The sequence below is a fragment of the Myotis nattereri genome, assembly GCF_964212035.1.
Source record: "Myotis nattereri genome assembly, chromosome: 4".
NCBI classification, from domain to species: Eukaryota; Metazoa; Chordata; class Mammalia; order Chiroptera; family Vespertilionidae; genus Myotis; species Myotis nattereri.
The window spans coordinates 33,282,621-33,308,075 of NC_138079.1; the positions used below are offsets into that span (position 1 = coordinate 33,282,621).

The window sequence follows — 25,455 nt, forward strand, 5'->3', positions numbered from 1 at the left end:
CCTACCAGGAGTGAATCTTACTCATCACCAAACAATTAAATTCAAGATCCTATTAAGAAATGGAAAACCTATTGTATTTTATTTTTTGAGGAGTCACGATGAGCCTAGAAGAGAAAGTTCATGTATAATCAAAAAGTCAATAGGAACACCTGAATAATATTCAAAAAGTGTTACCTGGTTGCCCTGATAAAAATAAATGTTTCTGTATGGTTTTTTTAGTTGATTTTGAGAGAGAGAGAGAGAGAGAGAGAGAGAGAGAGAGAGAGAGATATCAATTGGTTGCCTCCTGTATGCACCCCAACCAGAGATCAAACCCGCAACCTGGGTATGTGCCCTAACCAGGAATCGGACCTGCAACTTTTTTGGTGTATAGGACAATGCAGCCACACTGACCAGGGCTAAAAATAAATGTTTTTAATTCAACAAAAGTAAAATCTCTAAACTTCCCTAAGAGCAGTATCTAAGAGGTGTAAAATAGACAGCAATCCATGGATCTTACAGGGAATTCTCACTTCAACAGTGTGGCTGTGGTCACCTATCATGGTTTTCTTTCTCTTCTTTGAGAGACACTTGGGTTTTGTGTGTTTTGCCTCGGCCACATTTGATCATGATTATTTCCTTTTCACTCTAACATCGTCTCATTGTCTGAGGCTATTTGTGTTTTCTGTAAAATGTCTTTTTTTCTTGCCTGCTTTCCTATTAGGTAGTTTTGTTTTTATTTTTGCAAGTTCTTTATTCTAAATACTAATCCCTTGTTGTTTATTGTATTGGCAAATAGCTTTTGCCAGCTTATATAACTTATATTTCTCTCTTTATGGTCTTTTTGATGAATAGTTCATAACATAATATAGATGAATTTATTAATCAAGTCCTTTATGTTTCTTACTTTTTGTTAAGAAATCCTTCTGTACCCAGAGGGGAAGATTTTTTTCGTTTCCATCTACTGAATACCAAATTTGAGATAGGCAGGTTTCCGGCTGTGCTGTCCTGAGCAACAGGTTTATGGTTCATTTACCCTGATGCTGACATTACAACCCAGCTTTATGTAGGGATTCCCCCTTTGGGTCTCCCTACCCTGAGCAAACCCTGGACTTCTTCTTCATATGTTCCATACCCTGTCAGACATGAAATGGCTCTCAGAACAGCATTGAGGATTAGAAAGCTGGGAAACAGCATCCATAGTTTTTGTCTCCAGGACCGTATTCCTTTATCCTGGCTCCGTGCCAGGAAATGGGAGTCTCACACTCTGCCTCTCAGCCCCCACAAAGCTAGGAACTGGGCACTGGAGTTACTGAAACTTTTGCTGCACAATAACCAAGTGCTTCCAAAAACAAGTTTGCCTGAAGTCAGCACAGATAGTCATCACTTCTGCTTCTATAGTATTGAGCAGGTGCATCAGCTTGGTGGAAGCTAGGCCATGTGTGGAACTTGAGCTGAAAGGGAATCTGGGACATTTGAGCTTTAGTTTTCCAGCCACTGGCATGTAGTAAGGGAATGCAGAATGGAATTTCAAACAATCTATGTCTACAGGGAGAAAAGGGGGCTCTTACCACACCTTCAAGTCTGAGATGCATGAAATGTAGCAAGAACCAAACCAAAAGCAAAGTAACAATAAAAGTTCTAAAAAATCTCTCTATATAAAAGCCTAAGCGACCATTATAGCCGAACAACTGGAATGACCGGTCGACCAGTTGCTATGATGTGTACTGATTACCAGAGGGCAGACCCTCAATGCAGGATCTGCCCCCTGGTGGTCAGTGCACTCCCACAGCCAGCCAACCTCCTGTGGTCCCTCTCCCTAGTCCCCCTGTCTGGCAGGCCCCGACAGCCGGCAGGCCCCAATTGGGACTGGGCAAGACAGCCCCGATAGGCCCTGATCGCCGGCCAAACCTAGGGACCCCACCTGTGCACGAATTTCGTGCACCGGGCTTCTAGTATAAATATAAAATAACAGAAGTGATGTCCAGGGCCATGAGGAGAATGGTGTCCTCAATTTTAGTTTTTTAAACAGTTTCAATGTACTTTAGGACATGTCAAGTTTATGCGACCTACAAAACATTCAAATAGAGATTTGGGGGTTTCTGCTGGTTCTATGGGTATGGAATTTATAATGGATCTGAACTATATGGGAGTCGTCACATATAAGAAGTGAGTGAAGTTTCAAGAGTAGATGAGAACACCATATAGAGTGAATGAAGTGAGAAAGAAGAGTTCTTAAGAATATTCAAAGAATGGACAGAAAAAAGAAGTTCACAAAATAGGGAGGTGGGAATAGCAAGAAAGATAAGACTAGGAAGTAGGATACAATGTTATGAAAATCAAGAGGCACATGTCTTCCAGAAGTAGGTATTGGTTAGTCATATTGCATGTTGTGGGGAGATGTAGAAGATCAGACAGTGCCTTCAGTGAGCATGCTGTGCACTACACAGTTCTAGAGGATGCTAGTCAGTGAAAGGTGCCCTAGATTTGTGCAGAGTGTGGAGACCCTGAATGAGAACTAAAAGTGTGCTAAAGTTGTAGCAAAGAGATCATTGTTCAACGTTCATTGTAGAGTGAGAGTTGTAGGGGCAGATACCAAATTCCAGAGTGGAGGAAATGGAAACTGGGGAATGGTCCAACACTTACCATGAAGCATTATAATCATTTGGGTTCTGACTTCTTCCGTAACCAGGCTATGCAGTGTTTCATTCTTATGTTACCAATACAGTGATGGCCATAAATATGATCGATGAATATTGAATTGATCATAGGTTATATCGTTCCTCCTTCACCTTTTTGGCTGGATATTTTTGCTCATTTTCTTTCTGGCTTTATTATCTTGCTGGTATCTTTTCTTCAATAGCTATAATACTGAAATAAATTCTATTTGTATTGCTTATTACATTTTAAATATTTTATGTGCCCTTTTCTTAGTGTTAGCGTATATTTATTCCATACGTGGTCTTATTACCTGCTAGGAACTAAATTGTGTCCTCCCTCCTGCCCCCAAATTCATGTATGGAAGTCCTAACCCCCAATATGACTGATTCTGAAGATTTGTCTTTGGTAGGTAATTAAGGCTAATGAGGTAATAAGAATGGGACCCCAATTTGAAAAGAGGCTATGGCCTCTCTCTATTCTCCCCTTCTCACCACTCTCTTTCTCCCTCTTTCTCCATTACTCTATTCCTCCCACGTGAGGACACAGAGTCTGCAATCTGAGAAGAGAGCTTTCACCAGAACCTGAACATGCTGGCACTTTGATCTCTGACTTCTAGCCTCCAGAAATGTGAGGAATGTATGTCTATTGCTTAAGCCACCCAGTCTATGGTATTTTGTAGGGCAAACCAAGCAGACTAAGACACAACAGGTCCTGTGATAGGCACTGGAACGTCAAAGAACAGAAGGGAGATATTCTGTCCTTGTGAAGCTTTCAGGATAGGGATCAATCATACATATTAAATTTTAGCTGTTTAGGTGGAAAAAATGAAAAGTATAGAGAGCTGTAAGAATAGGATATAGACCAGTGATGGCGAACCTATGACACGCGTGTCAGAGGTGACACGCGAACTCATTTTTTTGGTTGATTTTTCTTTGTTAAATGGCATTTAAATATATAAAATAAATATCAAAAATATAAGTCTTTGTTTTACTATGGTTGTAAATATCAAAAAATTTCTATATGTGACATGGCACCAGAGTTAAGTTAGGGTTTTTCAAAATGCTGACACGCCGAGCTCAAAAGGTTCACCATCACTGATATAGACAGAGGGTTGGACCTACTTGTGTCGGGGAAGCTTTTCTGAGGAAGTGACTTGTGTGGAGATAAGGTGGATGAGTAGCAAGGGCAGTCCAGAGGGAGAACATTCCAAGCTTTGGGATCAGCATGTGCAAAGCCCTGTGTTGGAGAGAATGTGGTGTATCCTTGGAACTAGAAGATTCCCATGATTGGAGCTGAGATCCAGAGGGGGTTTGGCAAGATTTGAAGCTAGAAAGATGAGTATTGGTTAGATCATTTAGGGGTTCTGTACACTAAATTAAGGACTTCGATCTTTAAGAGCTGGGAAGACACTGAAAAGGAATGACATAACCATTAAATTTTAAAAAAGATAATTTTGGCTATTGTGTGATGAGTGAATTAGAAAGGTAGCAAGAATGGATTCGGGGAGACAGCCCTTAAGTGAGGCTTTCATTTTTTTTTCATTCATTCCCTTTCACCTTGAAGTACCTTCTTAAAGTATAAATAGAAAAACCAGGCAGTCCAGCAGAATGTGGTTTCTTTACATTTGTAATACTTTAAACATTTAATTAGTAATGTTAATTAAATGACATTTTTGTTACCTGATCTGTTTCTGTAGTGTTTATAACTGCAGTAGTTAAATAATATATTTGGCTCACTTTTAATGAATTAGTAAGGGAATGTTATTGCTAACATGAGAAATATAGTATTAAACATCTTTCAAAACATTATATAATAATATTAAATTCTTTGCATCAATATTTTACATTTAACATGTTCTGCTTACTTATAAATCTTAAATATCATTAAATGATAAAGATGATAACGCATAAAATTTGTAATTTTAAAATTAGGTTCTCCTACACAGCCATTAAAAAGTCTCCACCCTTAACACAAAAATAGAAATAACAGTGCATTAGCCCCACCTGCTGTTTCAACAAAAAATTTCATTTTCAAAATATTTTATCAACATTTTTCTGCCGAAACCGGTTTGGCTCAGTGGATAGAGCGTCGGCCTGCGGACTGAAGGGTCCCAGGTTCAATTCCGGTCAGGGGCATGTACCTGGGTTGTGGGCACATCCCCAGTGGGAGATGTGCAGGAGGCAGCTGATCGATGTTTCTCTGTCATCGATGTTTCTAACTCTTTCTATCTCTCTCCCTTCCTCTCTGTAAAAAATCAATAAAATATATTTAAAAAAAAAAACAAAAACATTTTTCTGACAGCATTGTGTGAAATTGTTAGTTACTTTCTCTTTCCTTCCTCTCTTCACCCAATGTGATAATTTTCAGACATGAAAATTTGTCTAGTAGAATTTATAAAATCCTCATAATAAAGTTTTTCTAATTTTCAGTTTAATTTTTTCCCAAGGAGATAACCTTTTAGTCCCCTACTATAAAGGCTTTGTTCAAATCAGGTTGCTTCCAGTTTAATCAATCATCTTAACATACACTCATTAGAACTTGTTTTATCATATATTTGTGTGATTTTTTTTTAAATTAAGTGACTGTAGACTTACAAACCTTAATAGTTGCTATGTCCCATTTTACCTGTAAAATTATATTGGAAGTAAATAACATGAATGTCATACACATTATTTTTCTAAGGCTTTGTGTTCATAAATACGAATGAAGTAGTTGTCAGTCTCATTTATAATCGAAGCTTCTGTGTTTACCCTGGTTGCCTCTGCCATTTCTAAGCTGCCAGGAAAGGGAGCAGAATGCTATACACGCTTAACCCAGCCTTTATACTCCTCTCACCTATATCAGTTGCTGTAACTGGTTTTAGTTTGTTGTTGTTGGCATAAAAGTATGCTTTAACTTTTAACTATTTAGAGAAAAGTAGATGCTTATTTTATATTAATTGTTCTCAAATGAAGGAGATTGGGTTGGGGTTCACATATCAATCAACTGTGGAATGTTTTCTAAACCTGCCTTTCTTCTGTGTAAGTTTGTGTATATTCTTGGTTAATTTAAAAATAAATTATGCCCCAGGTTTTTGTTTGTTTGTTTTGTTTTGTAAGCTTAGGGAAGAATAGTAGCATTGTGTCTTAAAACACACTTGGACTAATGATGTAAGGAGGTTCATTGCCCTCAGAACGATAAAATTAATGATTTATTTGGTGTAGGAAGCTTAGTGACCGAGGACACGAGCATTGAAGCCAGACTGCCTGGATGGAAATCTTTGCTTTGCTGCTTATCTGTGACCTTGGACAAGTTACATAGAAGTTGCTGTATTTCTCTTGTTTCTCCTTATTTGTAAAATAGTAAAACCCTTAAACAATGCCTGGTCATAGTAATAACTTTTTGTTAACCTAGTAGGAATAAGAATAAATACATTATAAAACTTCTCCCACTTACCTAGAAATACAACTCCAGTGTTTATTCTCGTAGGAATATTCATACAGCATCTGTAAAATTTATAGTAGATGCCCTTGCTATCTTAGTCTTCTGAGAGTTTTTATCATGAATGAGTGTTGAATTTTATCAAATGATTTTTTCCACATGTATTTAAATGTTCTTCATCTTTTTCTTCCATATTCTGTTAATATGTTGAATTATATTGAATTATTTTTGCCAGTCTTATTTATCTTTTCAAAGAACCAACTCTTGATTATTTTTTTTCTTTTGTATTTTTGTTCTCTATTTCATTTATTTCTGCTCAATTTTTTTTATTATTATTTTACTTCCTTTGGGCTTTGTTTGTTCTTCTTTCTCTAGTTCCTGAAGGTGTGATAGATTATTTGAAATTTTTCTGTTTTTTTGAAGTAGGCCTGTACTGCTATTAGCTTCCCACTTAGTACCTCTTTTGTTGCAGCCCCCCAAATTTTGGTATTTTGTATTTTCTTTTTCATTTGTCTCTATGTATTTTTAAAAACTCTTATTTCTTCTTTGACCCAATAGTTGTTCAATAGCATGTTGTTTAATCTCCACATGTCTGTGGTTTTCCAGATTTCTTGTAGTTTATTTCCAGTTTCTTTCTTCCATAGTTGGAAAAAATGCTTGATATGATTTCAGTCTTCTCAAGTTCATTGAGACTAGTTTTGTACCCCAAAATATGATCCATCCTTGAGAATGTTCCATGTGCACTTGAAAACAATGTGTATTCTGTGGTTTTGGGATGAAAAATTCTAAAAATAGTAAGCTCATTTTTTCTGATATATCATTTAAGGCTGATATTTCCTTATTGGCTTTATTATTGGATGCGCTATCCATTGCTGTCAACAGGGTATTCAGGTCCCCTACTTAATTGAATTTTTTCAGTTTTTCCCTTTATGTCTGTTGATAGTTGCTTTAAATATTTGGTGCTCCTAGGTTGGGCGCATATATATTGACAAATGATTAATTGTCCCCTTTATCATTATAAAGTGTCTATCTTTGTCTCATGTTATCAGTGTTTTTCATCTTGCCTACTTTTATCAATTTTAATGGTGAGAACATGTCTAATACTTCTTACTCTAGCATTTCTAGAACCAATATTTTATTTTTATTTGAATCAATTTTTAAGTAACATTTAAATTTTACAAACTATAATATATTATCCCATTAAAACAATCATGGAAAAGTTAGCTTCCTTTTAGGTACTTTTTTTAAAATTTACATATATATGTTTCCATAGAAAAGTGTAATACTGTCTTTAAGCTGTATATGCTTTTAATATCATAATACAGAATTGTATGTATTTCTCTTTCACTTGCTTTTTCAAAGAAAACCAAACAATATGTATTAGAGATACATATTATTAGTGCAAACAAATCTACATCACACTCGTTATAAGTCATGGTACTATTTTCAGTGAGAATAGAAGTTGGTCCTCCCTAGCTCATCTTCTGCACTTACTGTGGATGCTTTTCATTTTTTCCAGGCCTTTCCAGCCACCCTGCGATGTTGTGCTATTTCGTTCTGCCCCAAATACTATTGGCTGGAGACACACAGACTTCATCTTCACTTCTAATAGTTTCCCAGAGCCCTTCCTGCTTCTAGTTTCCACCACTTTGGCATGGACCATTCTCTGTGTGGTTCTTATCTTCTATGTACTTGGATACAGTATGTTGCTGTTTCCCTCATTAATCTTTCAGAGGCTCCTCTCAATTTCTGGTTCATTGAAATCTCCCCATCTGTATTTTCTAGTGTAGCTATTAATTAAAAAAAAAATTTAAATATCTTATCTAGGTTTTGTGGCTTAACAGGGAGAATAGACTGGAATACGAACTTACGTTGACAGTTTGAAACCAAGAATTAAATCCCTCTCTGCCTGAAATGTCCCTGTTATCATCTTACGAGGATCTGTGATAAAATAACTTCTGTAGGTTAGGCCGACACTTTAATAGATGAACTCAGTGAACTGGAGGGCTTTTTTTTGTTTGTTTTTTAAATTCGTGGGCAGTTATTTCCTGAAAATACTTCTTTCCTTTTTCTTTTTTGTCTTTGTGGGTTTGGTTTTGGAAATGGAAATGAGGAGAGGAAGGCACTGTCTATTCCTTCCTTGCTAAAATTGAACTTATATTTTTGTGTTTTATTCAAATACGAATTTGTGAAATGAATTCTGAACTGGTAATAGCTAATACCATGCATTTTGATATAACAGGACTCGGCTGATGATCAGAATACCTGTCGTGTGTGGCACATGAATATAGAAGCTCTTCCAGAATGGATAGACCGTCTACTACAAAAAGTAAGTTCCCAGAGTCAGCGTGAAATTAGGGATGTACTGCCTTCAGATGTCCTTATTTTAGAGCTATTTTTCTTAGATGCATTATTTCAAAAGACATGGAAAGCTATGTAATTATTTTCTTTTTAAAAATTATTTTTCAAAGGAGACTTGACGTGGGGTGGTGAACACACAGTACAATATACAGAAGCTGTGTAACTCTTAATTACACTTATGGCTTCTTTATTATTACTGGAGTGCTTCAGCACTTGTCTACTTCAACTTTGCATTTGGTACTTCCCCTGGCTTGAAAGCTCTTCCCACAGATACTCACCTGTTTCCTCCTTTCCTCTCAAGGAGGCATCACCTGACCTCTCTATCAACTATCCTTGCTGTTACCACTATTCACACTCCTTTCTTCCGTCTCTGCTCTACCTACCTATCTATAAGTTACACAGACACAGACACAAACTATAAGTAATACTTTAAATATGCATAAGTACATCTTATAAATATAATTACATGAATTATTATACACATTTTAAATTTAATGTATATAATGCATATATATGCACTCTTGTCAATTGCCCAGCTCTCCTACTAGAACTAGAATGTAGACTCCATGAAGTCAAGGCTCTTTATATTTTGTTTATTACTGTATCCCCAGCACATAGAACAGTGTCTGTTGAGTGAATGAAATCTCCTGTATATAGTATTCATGTATGCATAATAAAATAAACTGGATAATTAATGACTTAACACAGTAAAAATCAAAATACCACACTTTTAAGGATCTTTAATGAAATATAAGAGTAAGAACTCACCTTGTTAATAGTATAGTATCATTATTTCTCACAATTCAAGACACAAGCCTTAGAAAACTATAAGTAATATGAGTTTTAGAAAATTATAGTTGTCTTTCTCCACTGACTACCTTAACGTTTTTGTTGCTGTTGTTAAACGATAACATTTGATAGCTAGCTATTCCTTGAATCCATTCTCACATTGTAATGATTCATTGGGGAAATGCCAGTGTGGTGCTTGTATGCGTCCTGAGCTTCACAAACTGTATTAGGACACAGCAGATGTTTCACTGCCTCTGTTGAAAAGAGGATTTTAAGCCAGCCCATCGTTAATTTCAAATCTGAGTATAGAAAATGCTCCCTCGGAGTGTGCAGCCAGTATCTTTTGGTTGTGTGTAAACGGCAGGAAGAGCTTCATTCTGATGGTTGGGGGAAATTCCCTCCCACAGTGCTTGGTATGCAAGAAGTGTATCAAAACAGACACTTTTCTGTGAGATTTTACTTGCAAATTAAGCTCTATAGACTGATGTGCTTCTTGGTTCCGTAGTGTATTTTTCTTTTCATTAGCTCACACTGTATCCATATTCAACCTATTGTTTAAGAGATTCATTTAGAATTCTTAGGAGTATTGTTTCAATGGACACGAAGTGCAATATGTTATCATTCTAGAACTTTGGAGCTGCTCGTCTCCATTAGAAAGCTTGTTTCCATTGACTATTCTGTCTACTAATCAGAAAACAGAAAGCCAGCCTTTTCTGTGGCATAGAAAACTTTCATGTGGTTAGCTTTAAAAACACACACACACACACACACACACACATTCTTTTTTATTACTTTACAATGACTGCATTGTCTTTATCTGCCTTTATTACCTGCAGGCCCGGTGGACAGTGGGAAAACTGAATTGTCCTTTTTGTGGGGCCCGTTTAGGGGGCTTTAATTTTGTCAGCACTCCAAAATGTTCCTGTGGCCAGCGTGCAGCTGTACACCTCTCCAAGAGCCGGACCGATTACCAGCCAGCACAGGCAGGCCGACTAATGAGACCATCGCCGAAATACTGGTCACATCCTAGAGCTCCGTCAGGTGGTGACAGCGAAGCTCTGCTGACGGGCGGCGCCTTCAAAAACAGACATCGCAGGCTTTTAAACATGGCCCAAAAGAATAATGGCTCTGGGAGATTAACAGAAGCACTGTGCCTGGAGGTGCGGTCAACGTGTGTTCAGATGAAGAAGGAAAAACTGCTCTTCAAAGCATCCGATTCAAAATACCAGCTTTTTGTTCCGCAGCTTGTGACTGGCAGATGCACCAGAAGAGCTTCCCACAGAAAATCACAGAGCTTGGATCTGAGCATCAGTGAGAAGCTGACTTTATTACCCACATTTTATGAAATACATAGTAAGACTACCGCCTGTGCCAGACTAAATGAAACCCAGCCTGACGACCTTTTGGACCTGCCTTTGGAATCTAGTAAAAATAGCTGTTCCTTTCATATAGCGTCCAGTTTTGATCCGAATATGCTGCTGCAGAGGTTTTCAGTGGCTCCCCGTGAGACCCAGACACAAAGAGGAGGAGGATTTCAGAGTGGTCTGGGAGCTTCTGCAGCGTGCCCTGACCATGCCAGTTCTAATGGCCTGGCATTCCTGATGGACCTGCCCTCCGCTGGCAGGCGTACGCTGGAGGCATCGGACCAGGAGGAGTGCCTCTCGCCCCTGGACTTCCTGCGCTCGGGCAGTTTTCCATTGGGTGCCATTCATCAGAGGCTCAGCAAGAGAGAAAGAAGCAAGTTGAAGAATCTGAGGAGGAAGCAACGAAGGCATGAAAGATGGTTGCAGAAGCAGGTAATTTTTTAAAAGAATTTACTAAAAGTTAAGTTCTACATTATAAATGTTGACGCTTGGGGAGGAGCTAACTTTGAATACCTTATAGAAAAAATTGGTTTTGATCATTTTTGAAATGACATTTCTCTCTGGGTGAACTTAATTAATTATACAGCTGTCTTGTAATGGACATGTTTATCTCTATGCTCACACATGTTTAGAAAATATTCTTTTGTGAAGTTTTTCCCAGTACTGTTAATATTTTAGAGGAACAGTAATCTCCATGATATTGAGACTAGATTGTCATATACATTTTAAGTTCAAGTTAGGATTTTATTTCAAGTTAAGTTGAAGCAAAATAGTTGCTCTAAGAAAATCTACTCTAGTGACATTCGTTCCCTTTCATCACGTTTAGCTTTAATGGGTATTTTCCAGGACCTTATTTAAGTGCCCACATGAGCCAGGTATGGTTAACTGTGAGGCTGTGAATGTAATCCAAAGCAGGGTGGGGGAGGTCCGGCCCACGGGCCCTATAAGGCCCGTAAAATCAAAAGCATTAAGGTGAGTTAATTAAATGTTGGACCAAATATAGCAGGCTAATTTTTAAGTTGAGAATTTTGTATGACCTGTGCAAGATGTTACAAATGTTCACATGGCCCTTGGCGGAAAAAAGGTTCCCCACCCCTTATCTAAAGGACAACTGACCATTACTGTAGTTTTATGTGAGAATATGCTTCTCTTTGATTTCAGCTTCTGTACCCAGGATGGTATGTTCAAGGGTGGGATGTGTGAAGGGACTAAGCAATAAATGTTAGGTGCTGAGGAAAGCAATTAATGTCAATGGATGAAAATTTGGAAGTTTGAGGACTAGTATATTTCTACATCAACTTTATTTTTGCAAATTGCCTTTATTATTTTCATGTTCATAATAGACTAGAGGCTTGGTGCATGGGTAGGATCCCTCGGCCTGACCGGTGATTGGGTCCGGCCTGCGAGGGGAGAGGGACCGCGGGAGGTTGGCCGGCTGAGGGAGGCTGGTTGTGGGTGCACTGACTACTGGGGGCAGCTCCTGCATTGAGCGTCTGCCCCCTGGTGGTCAGTGTGTGTCACAGCTACAGGCCAGTCGTCTGGTCATAACGGTTACTTAGGCTTTTATATATATAGACTAGAAGCCCAGTGCACAAAAATTTGTGCACTTGGGGGGTAGGGGGGGTCCCTCAGCCCGGCCTGTGCCCTCTCGCAGTCTGGGACCCTTCGGGAGTTAACGACCTGCTGGCTTAGGGCTGCTCCCGGGTGGCAGAGGGCAGGCCCAATCCCTGGGTACAGCCCCTGGTCGGGCTCAGAGCAGGGCCGATTGGGGAGTTGGGTCGCCGCACCCTGTCATGCACAGAGCAGGGCTATCGGGAGGTTGTGATGCCACCCTCAGTCACGCTCAGGGTAGGGCCGATTGGGGGGTTGGGGCACTGTCCCCTGTCACACTCAAGGCAGGGTCGATGGGGAGGTTGCGGCACAACCCCTGTCACGCACAGAGCAGGGCCAATCAGGGGGTTGGGGCACTGCCCCCTGTCACTCACAGAGCAGGGCCCATCAGGGGGGTTGAGGCTTTGTACCCTGTCACGCACAGAGCAGAGCCAATCGGGGTTGGGGCGCTGCCCCCTATCACGCACAGAGCAGGGCCCATCAGGGGGTTGGGGCGCCACCCTCTATCACCCACAGAGCAGGGCCGATCAGGGGGTTGGGGCGCCGCCACTCTCACACTCAGGGCAGGGCCAGTGGGGAGGTTATGGCTCTACACCGTCACACCCAGAGCAGGGCCCATGGGGTGGGGGGGGGGGGTTGGGGCGCCGCACCCTGTCACACACAGAGCAGGGCTGATAAGGGGGTTGGGGCGCCGCACCCTGTCACACACAGAGCCACAGGGCGATCGGGGTTGGGGAGCTCCCCCCTATCAGGCACAGAGCAAGGCTGATCAGGGGGTTGGGGCGCCTTCCCCTGTCACGAACAGAGCAGGGCGGATAGGGAGGTTGTGGCCCCGCCCCGTCACACACTGAGCCGCAAGGCGATCAGAGGGTTGGGGCGCTGCCCCCTGTCATGCTGATCCCGGTGCTGGGAGGCATATTACCCTTTTACTATATAGGGTAGAGGCCTGGTGCACAGGTGGGCGCCGGCTGGTTTGCCCTGAAGGGTGTCCTGGATCAGGGTGGGGGTCCCCAGTGGGGTGCCTGGCCAGCCTGTGTGAGGGGATGATGGCTGTTTGCAGCTGGTCACACACCCTTCAGGGTGGGGGTCCCCACTGGGGTGCCTGGCCAGTCTGGCTGAGGGGCTGAGGGCTGTTTTCAGGCTGGGGGTGACTAAAGCTCCCAACTGCTCCTTTTTTTCTTTTTTTTTATTCTGGGCCATCTTTAGCTTTGAGGCTTGGCTCCAGCTCTTAGGCCTCCGCTGCTGAAAGTAGGTTTCTGGCCTTTACTTACAATGTTGCAATCCTGCTGGCTGAGGCCTGGCGGACTAAAGCAGGTTTCTGGGGTTTTGTTTAGCTTCTATATTTGTTACATAGTTGCTTAGAGTTGCAGCTCAGAGGCCTGCAGCGGCAGGCGGGGAACGTTGGAGTCCTCCGTCACTGAAGCAAGCAAGCCTCATGTTAGTTTCAAGCTGCCTGGCTGCTGGCCGCCATCTTGGCTGGCAGTTAATTTGCATATTGCCCTGATTAGCCAATGGGAAGGATAGCGGTCGTATGCTAATTACCATGTTTCTCTTTTATTAGATAGGACTGGAGGCCCGGTGCACAAAAATTTGTGCACTCGGGGTGGGGATGGGGTGGGGTCCCTCAGCCCGGCCTGTGCCCTCTCGCAATCTGGGACCCCTTGGGGGATGACCACTTGCTGGCTTAGGCCTGCTCCCCGGGGGATTGGGCCTAAGATGGCAATCAGACATCCCTCTGGCAGCCTGGCAGCCCTCCAGGGATGTCCACTTGCCAGTGGGGAGCAGAACTAAGCTGTAGTCAGACATCCTTAGCACTGCTGAGGAGGTAGGAGAGGCTCCCACCACCACTGCTGTACTGGCAGCCATCAGCCTGGCTTGTGGCAGAGCAGAGCTCCCCCCTGTGAGAGCACACTGACCACCAGGGGGCAGCTCCTGCATTGAGCGTCTGCCCCCTGGTGGTCAGTGTGTGTCATAGTGACCAGTCATTCCCAGTCTTTCTGCTTTTAGGGTCAGTTTGCATATTACCCTTTTACTATATAGGATAGAGACCTGATGCATGGGTGGGGGCTGGCTGGTTTGCCCTGAAAGGTTATTCGGATCAGGGTGGGGGTCCCGCTTGGGTGCCTGGCCAGCCTGGGTGAGGGGATGATGGGTGTTTGCAGCTGGTCACACCCCCTTCAGGGTGGGGGTCCCCACTGGGGTGCCTGGCCCGTCTGGGTGAGGGGCTGAGGGTCGTTTTCAGGCTGGCAGGCAACTGAAGCTCCCAGCCTCTCCTTTTTTTCTTTTCATTTTTATTCTGGGATTTATTTACCTTCTATAGCTGTCACTGGAGCTGAGAGCCAGCTCCAGCTCTGAGGCCCGGCTCCAGCTCTGAGGCCGAGGCTGGCTGAAAGCAGGTATCTGGGCTTTGTTTGGCTTCTATAATTGAAACATTGTTGATGTCCTGCTCGCTCCAGCTCTGAGGCTGCAGCCGGCTGAAAGCAGGTATCGGGGGTTTGTTTAGCTTCTATAATTGAAACATTGTTGCTTTTGGAGCTGTTGCTTCAGGAGCTCAGAGCCGGACCACAGCAGGTGGGGAACCTTGGCTTCCTCCATCATTGGAGCAAGCAAGCCTTGTGTTCACTTCAGCTGTGTGGCTGCCAGCTGCCATCTTGGTTGGCAGTTAATTTGCATATCGCCCTGATTAGCCAATGGGAAGCGTAGCAGAGGTACAGTTAATTACCCTATTTGTCTATTATTAGATAGGATTAAAGGCCCAATACACAAAATTTGTACACAGGTAGGGTCCCTAGGCCTGGCCAGAGGTCAGGGCTGCTCTGTGGAGCGACTGGCGGGGTGATCGGGGGGGCCCCCCCACTGGCACCCGCCTTGGCTGGCCTGGGGCCTGGAGGCTGGGGGAAGCTCCTGCGTTGAGTGTCTGTTCCTGGTGGTCAGTGCACGTCATAGCAACCAGTTGTTCCACCGATCGTTCCGCTGTTCCGTCGATTTGCGTATTAGGCTTTTATTATATAGATCAGCAGTTCTCAACCTGTGGGTCGCGACCCCTTTGGCAGTCGAACGACCCTTTCACAGGGGTCACCTAAGACCATCCTGCATGTCAGATATTTACATTACGATTCATAACAGTAGCAACATTATAGTTATGAAGTAGCAACGAAAATAATTTTATGGTTGGGTCACAGCATGAGGAACTGTATTTAAAGGGCCAGAATGTTGAGAACCACTGATATAGATAGTAATCCTTATTCATCAGTATGTTGAATATTAACACATTGCAGACCAGTAGTCTTATTGCTAGCTTTACCCAGTGGCCAGATAATTTTCTATTGAACAGTTCAAAAAACGTTTTACATAAATGTTAAAGGCACACTTTAAAATTAAATACCCATTGCATTTTGAAGTTACTTATTACATATTCTTACAAGCCAATATCTTTTTAAAGTATGATACTTTGTAAAACACTGTGTAATATGAAGGGAGAATTCTCATGATCCGTCTGCAATGTGTTAACAACGTCATCAAAGCTAAAATGTAGAAAGCTGCAACTTTACATAATAGTTCATTCTTTTAAAAACAGTTAAGCAAACTCATTATTGCTTATGATCTAGTTATAGACTGAACAAAGTAAAGTTACTGCTTTAAGTGCTTTAATTACGTTAGGTATTTTTCATCTTTCAATTAGATAGTACAATTATAATAATAGGTAATAGTTTATTATATTTTTGACTGGTTAACTGACAAGAATATTCCAGTTTGGTTTATTTGCAAGTGATGGTGTAATGCGACATCAAAGCATATATTGTAGAATGTATCAATGAATATATTTAGCACCATTATAAAATACTTTATAGTTTAATTTATTGAAGCTGTAAAATTAAAAAAAATATATTGAAAATTTGACCTAAACCTAGATACATTGGAGATAGTCACATGTTCAGTGAATATCCAGAAAGAATTTCTTAAAAGCAGTGTGGAGCCCAACAGGTGTAGCTCAGTGGTTGAGCATGGACCCATGAACCAGGAGGTCACAGGTTCCATTCCCGGTCAGGGCAAGTGCCTGGGATTGCAGGCGGGCTGGATCGCAGTAGGGGGTGTGTAGGAGTCATCCAATCAGTGTTTCTCATTGATGTTTCTATCTCTCTATCCTTCTTCCTTCCCCTCTCTCTAAAATCAATAAAACATATTTTTTTAAAACGTGGAAGGCTCTAAAATAATTCTCTAACAAATAGAAATTTAAAAGAAATATTAAAATTATACTTACGCTGTATTGTAAGTATATACAGATTACATATTTGCAAATTTAAAAATGTGTTTAATTCTTGGGTTGGGTACCTCTAAAAACCTCAGCTATCTTAGTAATCATTTTCTAGCTAGGAACACTGTTTTATAGAGTTTAGAGCAAAGCAAGACTACAGTTAATGGTTTTTTCCCCTTTGATGTTTACTTTTATTCATTCACACACATGTGATTTAACCCATCTGCTTAGCTAATAAATGAGTCTTAGACCTGTGACAGTTCATTGATACGCTGTTATCCTAGTAGGTTTCGTTGGTTGCACAGGAGCTACAGGCAAATGCCCAATGTCTCCTTAGCAAAGAAAATTTAAAATAGAAATGACAGGAGTTGGGGATATGAGTGCACATCATGGTTTGAGCCAGAAAGAATAAAGATAAAATTTAATAGTTTTGCTAATTCAAACAAAAAGGTAAATTCTAGAAAGAGTTAATATTTGAGATGAATTAATGGCTTAGCTATTCAGCTCATCCCATATTTAATAAAGATTAGTTAATTCTATAAGCATTTATTAACTGTTTGTTTGGTATACCATGCTTTTGTGTATTTCAGTACAGATCCTGTCCTTTTTTTTTTAATGTAGAAGGTAAGCATACAATATTTTTAAAAAGTTTTTATTAATGATAACTTTTTTAAAGTTTAAATAATTGGCTGGAAAATCTAGATTTTTTACTTTCATTTGACATTTTAAATTATTTGTTCTTGTGCAAACTAGATATACTTCTGTGGCACATACCATTATAGAAAATGTTAATGACCGCACAAAAAGTTGTTGAAATTTTTGAAGCTTAGGAATATAAATGAGATGGATATTGAAGCAGAAAATACGACCAGTTTTCAGTGGTTTTGTTCAGCAAATGTTAATTAAGCATCAATTTTGGGGAAAGATAGTACTGAGCTAAATTCAGCCAACAAGCCTTTTTTAATTCAGCATAGTCTTTTTGGTTGTGTTTTTTTAAATTATCATCATGCAATAAAATTGATTTATTCTTAGAATGCAGTTCTATGATTTAAACACATGTATAGATTCATATAACAACCACCAGGAGGGGGATACAGATAGTTTCATCACCCCAAAAATCTCCGTTGTGCCTTTATAATTGTGCCTTGATTATATCTTCATTTATCGTTCTCTTGTCCCATTCCTAATCCCTGAAAACCACTGTTCTATTCTCCATTACTTTGGTTTTGCCTTTTTGTTAATGTTATAAAATAATAATATAGTGTTATAAAAGTAGAATCACATAGTATATAATGTTTTGAGACTGGCTTCTTTCACTCAGCACAAATGCCTGTGAGATTCATACAAATTGTTGCATATATCCATAGCTGTTTTATATTGCCCAATAGTATTCCATTGTATGAATTACCACAGCTTACCCATTCAGCTGTTGAAGGATAGGTGGGTTGTTCCAGGTTTTGGCAATTATGAAAAGAGCTGTTGTAAACATTCATGTATAGTTTTCATTTATCTAGGGTAAATACTCAGGAGTAGTATTGCTGAAGCATGTGGTAAGTGTGTATTTAACTTTATAAGAAACTGTCAAATTGTTTTCCAGAATGGCTATTCCATTTTGCATTCAAAGCAGCAATGTATGAGAGTTCCAGTGCTGTGCATCCTTGCAAACACCTGGTATTCTCAATATTTTTTATTATGTCCCTCAACAGATACTTTAGTAATATCACATTGTGATTTTAATTGCATTTCTCTAATGCTGTTGAACATTTTTATGTGCTTATTTTTTCATTTGTATATATTCTTTAGTGATGCATCTGTTGAAATCTTTTGGTAATTTTTCAGTTGGGTTGTGTTCTTTGTGTTGACTTGTAAAAGTTCTTTATATCTTTTGGATCTAGTATTGGATATGTGAGCTGCTGGAGAGTTCTGAGTAGCTCCAGGCGGGGCCTGCCGTAGGAGCTCAGTAAATGGTTGCCGAGTCGGTGTGAACTGAACAAATAAATGATATATTTAATGTTTCAGGCTGGTAAATGATTTAAGGGTAGAGGCTAACAGTGCTTCTTAACCCTGCGTGGCTGCAAGGTGAAATCCTTTCGGGAGCTCTTAAAAATGCCATGCTTGAACTCTGTCAGATTATGCTTTGCTTGGTCTAGATGGCACATCACTATGTGCATTTTTGTACATTAAATAAATATACTCTTTCAAGTGATTCCAATGTGTAGTCAGGGTTGAGAATTATTGGAAAGATGATGATCAACAAAAAGGAATTAGTGATTTAGAACTGAGTTGATAGTGTCCTTGACAAATGATTTGTTAACAAGAGCAAAGAGAATTAACCTGGTGGCTGTAACAGGGGAAAGACAGCTGTAACTAGGAAGCAGGCGGAAAAGGAATCAGGAGAAGTACCAAACTGGGGAAGACAAGATATTTTGACCTTATGTTTTCCAACAACCTAGTATAGATCCTTGCTTGTAGTAAAATACATTATAAGTATCCATGTCCAAATACATATATTCAGATAGCTTGTCTTAGCCTGGTATTAAGAAAATGAAAGTTTGACTAGGAGCAAGGGGGAGGGTGGGAGTGGGATGGAGAGGTGGTGGTGGTGGTGAAAGTGAGGATAGCAGCTGTTAACATTTATTGAGCTTTACTCTATGCTAGGTGCAGTAAAGGGTGGTTTACTTGTATTGATTTTCATGAGCTGTTAGGTTGCTGGAGCATGGGAAGGCTCTGATGACGACAAGGTCTGAGCAGCTGGAGAGGAGAAGGAAGGCACTGGGGCAGAAGGCAGCTGGGAAGTAGGAGAACTGCCGAGATGCATGCTATCCTTTCCCAAATTTAGTGTAAGGCCAACTTGTTTGGGGAAAGGAAAAACAGTCATCAGTAAGCTAGACCCAGAGTGACAGAGAACTGGAGCTTATCACCTAGGACGGGGCTTAGGGCTCCTGGGTGTGACAGTTAGCACTAGGCTCTGCCTTCAGCTCTCTCAGCCTTGTGTGCTCTGGAAGGTCTGTGCCTGATTTGCATTCTAAACCTTCCCATTTGGCTTCACGGACCTCATTAACCAAGATAGTCACTGCCCACCTGTTGTCTCCCTCACTGCCCCATTTCAGCCCTCACAGGGTTTAAAAATCACAGTCACTTGTGGCAGTGCCTCAGGTCCTGTTCAAACCTCCTTAAAACTGATGCTGACGTGCTATTCTTGTTTACTCTTCTCACACCTGGGAACCTCACAATACCAGCTCCCATGTGCCCCCAGCTGGGGAGGTGTAGTTGGAATCCTCGCCCTCACTCTGCATGACCAATTGTACTTGCTGTCACTTGAGCTTTCTTTTATAAAGTAATATTTTATAGTTCATGTTCAGTTTTAGAAGCAATATAACAGTGCTAGAGAAAGTATAGAAAGCTGAGAAATATCATTACAGATCAATTGAGTGGTTACCCAAGATGGGGAGGGAGAATATGAACTGGGGTACTGTGTTGGGGGCTCCAACTCTATTGGTTATATTTTAGTTCTTCAGGTGGGTAGTATTATCACAGCTGTTCCCTTCTGTTTTATTTCATTTCATATTGTCTCCAGTATCTTATAATACATTGAACAGTCAATTATAAATCATACTACCCCAATAATGTCATTCCCTTTTTATTCATTACTTTTGCTACAAAATCTTAGATCATTCATCTTTGTTCTCCTGGTTGCGAAGTGGCAAGCATCAACAGATGGTATAGCAGGTATTCTTTTACCTAAAAAGCTCCATTTTTTAACAGTCGCCCTATATAATAAAACCCTAAAATGCAAATTGACCAAACAGCAGAATGACCGGTCTCTCTGACGCACACTGACCACCAGGGGGCAGATGCTCAATGTAGGAGCTGCGCCCTGGTGGTCAGTGCGCTCCCACAGGGGGAGCGCCGCTCAGCCAGAAGCAGGGCTCACAGCTGACAAGCGCAGAGGCAGTGGCAGGAGCCTCTCCTGCAGCGCTAAGGTCCCCTCAGGGATGAGCAGGCCTAAGCCAGCAGTCGGATATCCCCCAAGAGGTCCTGGACTGTGAGAGAGTGCAGGCCAGGCTGAGGGACCCCCCCCCCCCCAGTGCACTGGGCCTCTAGTGCTTTTATAATACTTCATCAAAATAAAATTGAGTATTTAATAATCCATGAGCAAAACTTTCCAGTAAATAAATAAATATATATATATATATATATATATATATATATATATATATATATATATATATATATATCTGTGCTGCACTGGAATGTGCTATCCTGCTCCAAAATTCTACACTTTTAAAAACCCTCACCAGAGGACATGTTCATTGATTTTTGGAGAGAGGGAAAGGAAGAGGGGCGGGGAGGGCGAGGAGAGAGAGACAGACAGACAGAAAGAGAGAGAGATCGGTTGGGGATCGTGATTTGAACCCACAACCTCAGTATGTGCTCTGACTCGGAATCTAACCCATGACCTGTCAGTGTACAGGACAACGTTCAAACCAGCTGAACCACACTAGCCAGGGCAGAATACATGTCTTTTAAGAGACTCTGTGGAGTGCTAGTTTGTAAAGGTGACATGGACCATCTTGTTTTCCAACACCAGAGGGCACCAAATTTTCTCTTGTAGCAAAACAGTCAAAATCATTTTTTTCCACTAAAGACGTTCATGTACTGGGTAGAATATGGAAGAGCATATTTTTAGTCTCTTGAGAGATTAAAAAGAGTGAGATGTGCTTTGTGAAAAAGAGCTTACAAATCATAGTAAGGCTTTCTCTTGCTGTGATCAGCTAAGACTCTGCTAGTGCTTTTACTAAGCTGCCTTTCAGGGATATTTATTCTGTTTGTTAGAGGTATCGCTGCCTGTGATAAATGACTTTGAAGGAGCTATAGATACTCCATCAGTTCTGGTTTTCCCTTTCAGGTGGCATGTACAATTTTCTGGAAATAGGCATATCCTCTAAATCAACAGCAAATCTTGTGCTACAGGGTGGAGTGGGGTGCTGGCAGGGGGGAGTGAAATGATATAAGCCAGTAAATCTTCTTCCTCAAACTGTAACCTGACAACCAAGGGGTCCAGGCTGCCTGTCACTACTTGAGCCAGTTAAGCAGAGGCAAGGTTGTATCATATATGAACTTTATTCCAATAATGTCGGCAGTATGGGAGAGCAGCAGGTCATCCACAAAAATCTGCTCTGCACCCCACCATAAGCCAGCTGCTTATAACATGTAATGCACGGTAAGATTGGTGTGCATGCCCTGGCTAGACTGTGGGCCTCTACAAGGCAGGGCCTGTGTGTCTTTCATCCTAATACTTCACAAGTCCAGCTATCAGGTGAGCAGTTAGTAATTGTTTGTTGAATGTGATATAAAGTGATTTCTAATTTCCTCCTCCTCCTTTTCTTTCATGACTGAATTGGAATAGTTTGTTGAAGATTGCTCATGGGTCTTAAGTGCTCTAATCATGAAAAATAACATAACTAAGAACAAGTATAGTTGAGTGCATGCATGTTGAAGTGGAATATTTACTCAGTTTTATTATAAAGGAAATTCCAAAAATAAAGTTCTGTCTTTCAAAGCCAGTACTAAGCGAATGGTACATGAAGTAATGATAATAATTTTGTTTTTTATTACTTTCAAAACCCTAAATTCTGAAACTGCTGTTTATTAGCTGTGTGATTAAAAAGAAGACTACTAGGTACTTTTGACATATTATTTCTAAGTTGTACAACAACCCTTTCATATAGGTATGCTTATTTTATAGACAAGGAGACTGAGGCTTAGAGAGGTAAATTATTTTAATGTGAGTCATTTAGCAAGTAAGTGGTAGCATTGGCAAGAACACTTTTGTTAATGTTTTAAAATAATCACAAAAATGAAATGTATACTTTAACAATATGTTGTAATTGAATAATATTTCAACTGTGACATATTGAAAGGAATATTATTGTTATTGACATCAAAACAATTTCTAAATAATAGTCTATAAGAGATTATTTTGTCTATAGATTTATTATCCATCTCTTTTTTTAATCCAACCACCACTCCCCCCACCCTGACACACACACAGACTGGCACTTAGCAACGTGATTCTGCTGGGCTGGTGCCAGGCAGCCTCATTTAACAGGATGTCTCTCCTCTGCTGACTGCTCCTGAGTGTCTTCCTTTGAGTTGCTGATATTTAGAGATGTTGATGTAAGTTTTTCTTTTTAAGGCTACTTTCCTGCATTTGCATTTCTTTATGTATCAATTAAGAGTTCCTGTCTGCCCACATGTTTCTCATGTTCTAATTTTATAAAATATTTACTTTGGGTTTTTTTATGTATTGTGTAAATAATGATTTACTTTGTTCATTTCTCATCACATATGTTTATTCTTGCTGTTAAAGAAGCAAAGCATGTTAAGAATAAGTACCTTTTCAAATTTTACTTTCAAATAAAACTTGTTTTATCATATTTTTAGCATTTATTAGGATATGTGCCTATATTAGGCTTGTTTTCATATTTTATAATTTTATCAGAAATGAGTTTTTTTTTCTTTCTGAAAAGTATCTAAAAAGTTGTGAAACTAAGGTGACTTTTGATTTGAAAGGTAAAATTTGGATAACTGAATGATGTAAATTTGTTGTTTAATTGCGGATCAGTGAATGCTTCAGCTCATTAAAATAAACATATTCCGCAATGTAGCCCCAGCCGGGTGGCTCGGTTGGAGCGTCATCCAGTACACCAAAAAGTTTGTGGGTTTGATTCCCGGTCAGGGTACATACCTAAGTTGTGGGTTCGATACTTTCAGGGCGTGTATGGCAGGCAACCTATTGATGTTTCTTTCTCTCTCCCTTCCTCTCTTTCTAAACTCAATACAACATATGCTCAGATAAGATAAAAAAAAAATATTCAGCAATCTATAAAACAGGAATCAGAGAAAGATGAAATTCGCATAAAATTAATTGTTCAGAAATAAATCTTAGAAGTACTCTTAAAGGCCAGTTAATCTTTGTGAAATCAAAAACATATATATGTGCATGTATGTATGTCTATGTAAAAGTACTTTTTTATGCAAATAACAATTAGTAACATTTCCCATAAGTAAAGGAAATCAAAATCATAGGTTTTAAAGTCGAGCTTTATTCTATACTGCAGCTAAATTAATTATAGTATTTGAAATAGTTGCAGATCTTTTGATAGTTCCTTGAGGGCCTAAATTAATACATACCTTTATCCTTTACATTTGTGGAATTTAATAGGGTTAGAACATGCCTGAAGACAGGTGCACCCAATGAGGAGGTTGGCAGACCTGAGGATCATACCACTGTAACCAGGGCTTGACAGAATCCACATGAGTGCCAGGCTATTTAGACAGTCACTTCAACGGGTGAGACTGGGTTGAAGGCCAGCAGTAAGCCATGCCGGCATGTAGTAAGTATGAAAGTGTCCAGAAAAGAAGAAAATAGTTACTAGGGGTGGCAGTAAGAGGTGGGGGAAAGAGCCTAGTGACACAGAGGCCATTCAGGTTAGGGTCAGGGAGGGAACCAAGACCCAGATGAGGGACTCAGCTCTCTGCCCTAGGACTCCCTTTCCCAAGAAGATTGGGGTGAACAAGGCAGCATCTAATACACCTGAGTAGCACAGTAGGGAACCTGGCCAGGTGGCAGTGGGAGGGGCAGAGGTCACGGCCCCTGTTAAAATTGAACTACGTGTAAAGGTAGATTAATTTAATTGATACAGAATTTACCAGGTGACCGAAAAATACACAGGAGTACTTGGAGGTGCAAGATAAACCCATTTATTTTCAGATGTTTCACATGTACTAACTAGTACAGTGACTCAGGGTCACTTCTCCAAATCCTGAGTGAGTGAATATGGAGGAGGCTTTTCCCTTTATACCCTTCGGTTTCGTTGTTTTCTATCTGTTTCCTAACTACCAGGCTTTTGTGGTGGGCTTCCACAGCCCCTCCTGACTCAGTTAGATGGGGAACTTAGACTGTATCTAAATGACTGGTCTGGGTGGTGTCAGTGACCTCCCCTGGAGCTAAGCTGTTACATTCTTTGTTTATGACCCCTCTGTAAATTGGGAGTAATTAGGAAAACAGGTCTTGCTAGACCAGATTGTGGAGAAAGGGGCAGTGACTTAATTATAGGCTATTAAGAATATACATTAGGTTACTGGCACAGATTCAGATTGCTAGCCCCCAAAATACCTTATTTTCTCCATCAATTGTATTGATTTAATTGATTTTTTTACTATAGTGATGAATCGGTATTGCTCTGACCCTGAAGCTTGAAGGTATTCTCACATTCTGCATGTATAAGAATGGCTAAAATAAAAAGAAATAGTTTTTTTATGCCGTGAGGCTACATGATTATTGTCAGAATTTCTTTTTTCAGTGTTCTTTGAACTCCTTTAACCTGAAAGATTGATTTCTTGACTAAATAGATGTATCTTTGTTTCTTGACTCAGTAGTGGGTGAAAACCTGCAGTTTGAGAAACACTACTCTGAAGGTTATGGACAAATTGTGATAATGTTGTTTTGGGGGTTTTTTTGTTAATCCTCAGCCAAGGCTATTTTTTCCATTGACTTTTTTTAGAGAGAGTGGAGAGAGAGAGAGAGAGAGAGAGAGAGAGAGAGAGAGAGAGACAGACAGACAGACAGACATCGATTGGTGGCCTCCCACACAGGCCCTGACTAGGGCTGGGGATCGAGCCTGCAGCCCAGGTATGTGCCCCTGACTGGAATCAAACCCGTGATTCCAGAGCCAATGCTCTCTCCACTGAGCCAAATCCCTAGGGCATGACTGTGCTTCTTTATCTTGGAACCCGAATCCCATGCTGCTGCTCAGAACAAGTCAGTTTACAAGTGTTAAAAGTCATTGGAGCCCTAGCCAGTTTGTTTCAGTGGATAGAGTGTCAGCCTGCAGACTGGAGGGTCCCCTGTTCGATTCCGGTCAAGGGCACATGCCCGGGTTGCGGGCTTGATCCCCAGTTGGGGGTATGCAGGAGGCAGCCGATCAATGATTCTCTCTCATTATTGAT

The 25,455-nt window shown here is 40.6% G+C and overlaps 1 protein-coding gene across 1 annotated transcript in view; it reads left to right on the top strand.

The window, feature by feature from the left end:
- The window catches only part of RNF180 (ring finger protein 180), a 93,808-nt gene that overhangs the window by 17,459 nt on the left and 50,894 nt on the right, over window positions 1-25,455 (top strand). The window contains exons 3-4 of the mRNA XM_081089107.1: window positions 8,303-8,389; window positions 10,047-11,006. Of these exons, the coding sequence (XP_080945233.1) occupies window positions 8,303-8,389; window positions 10,047-11,006 (1,047 nt within the window). The remainder of the gene's footprint in view (window positions 1-8,302; window positions 8,390-10,046; window positions 11,007-25,455) is intronic.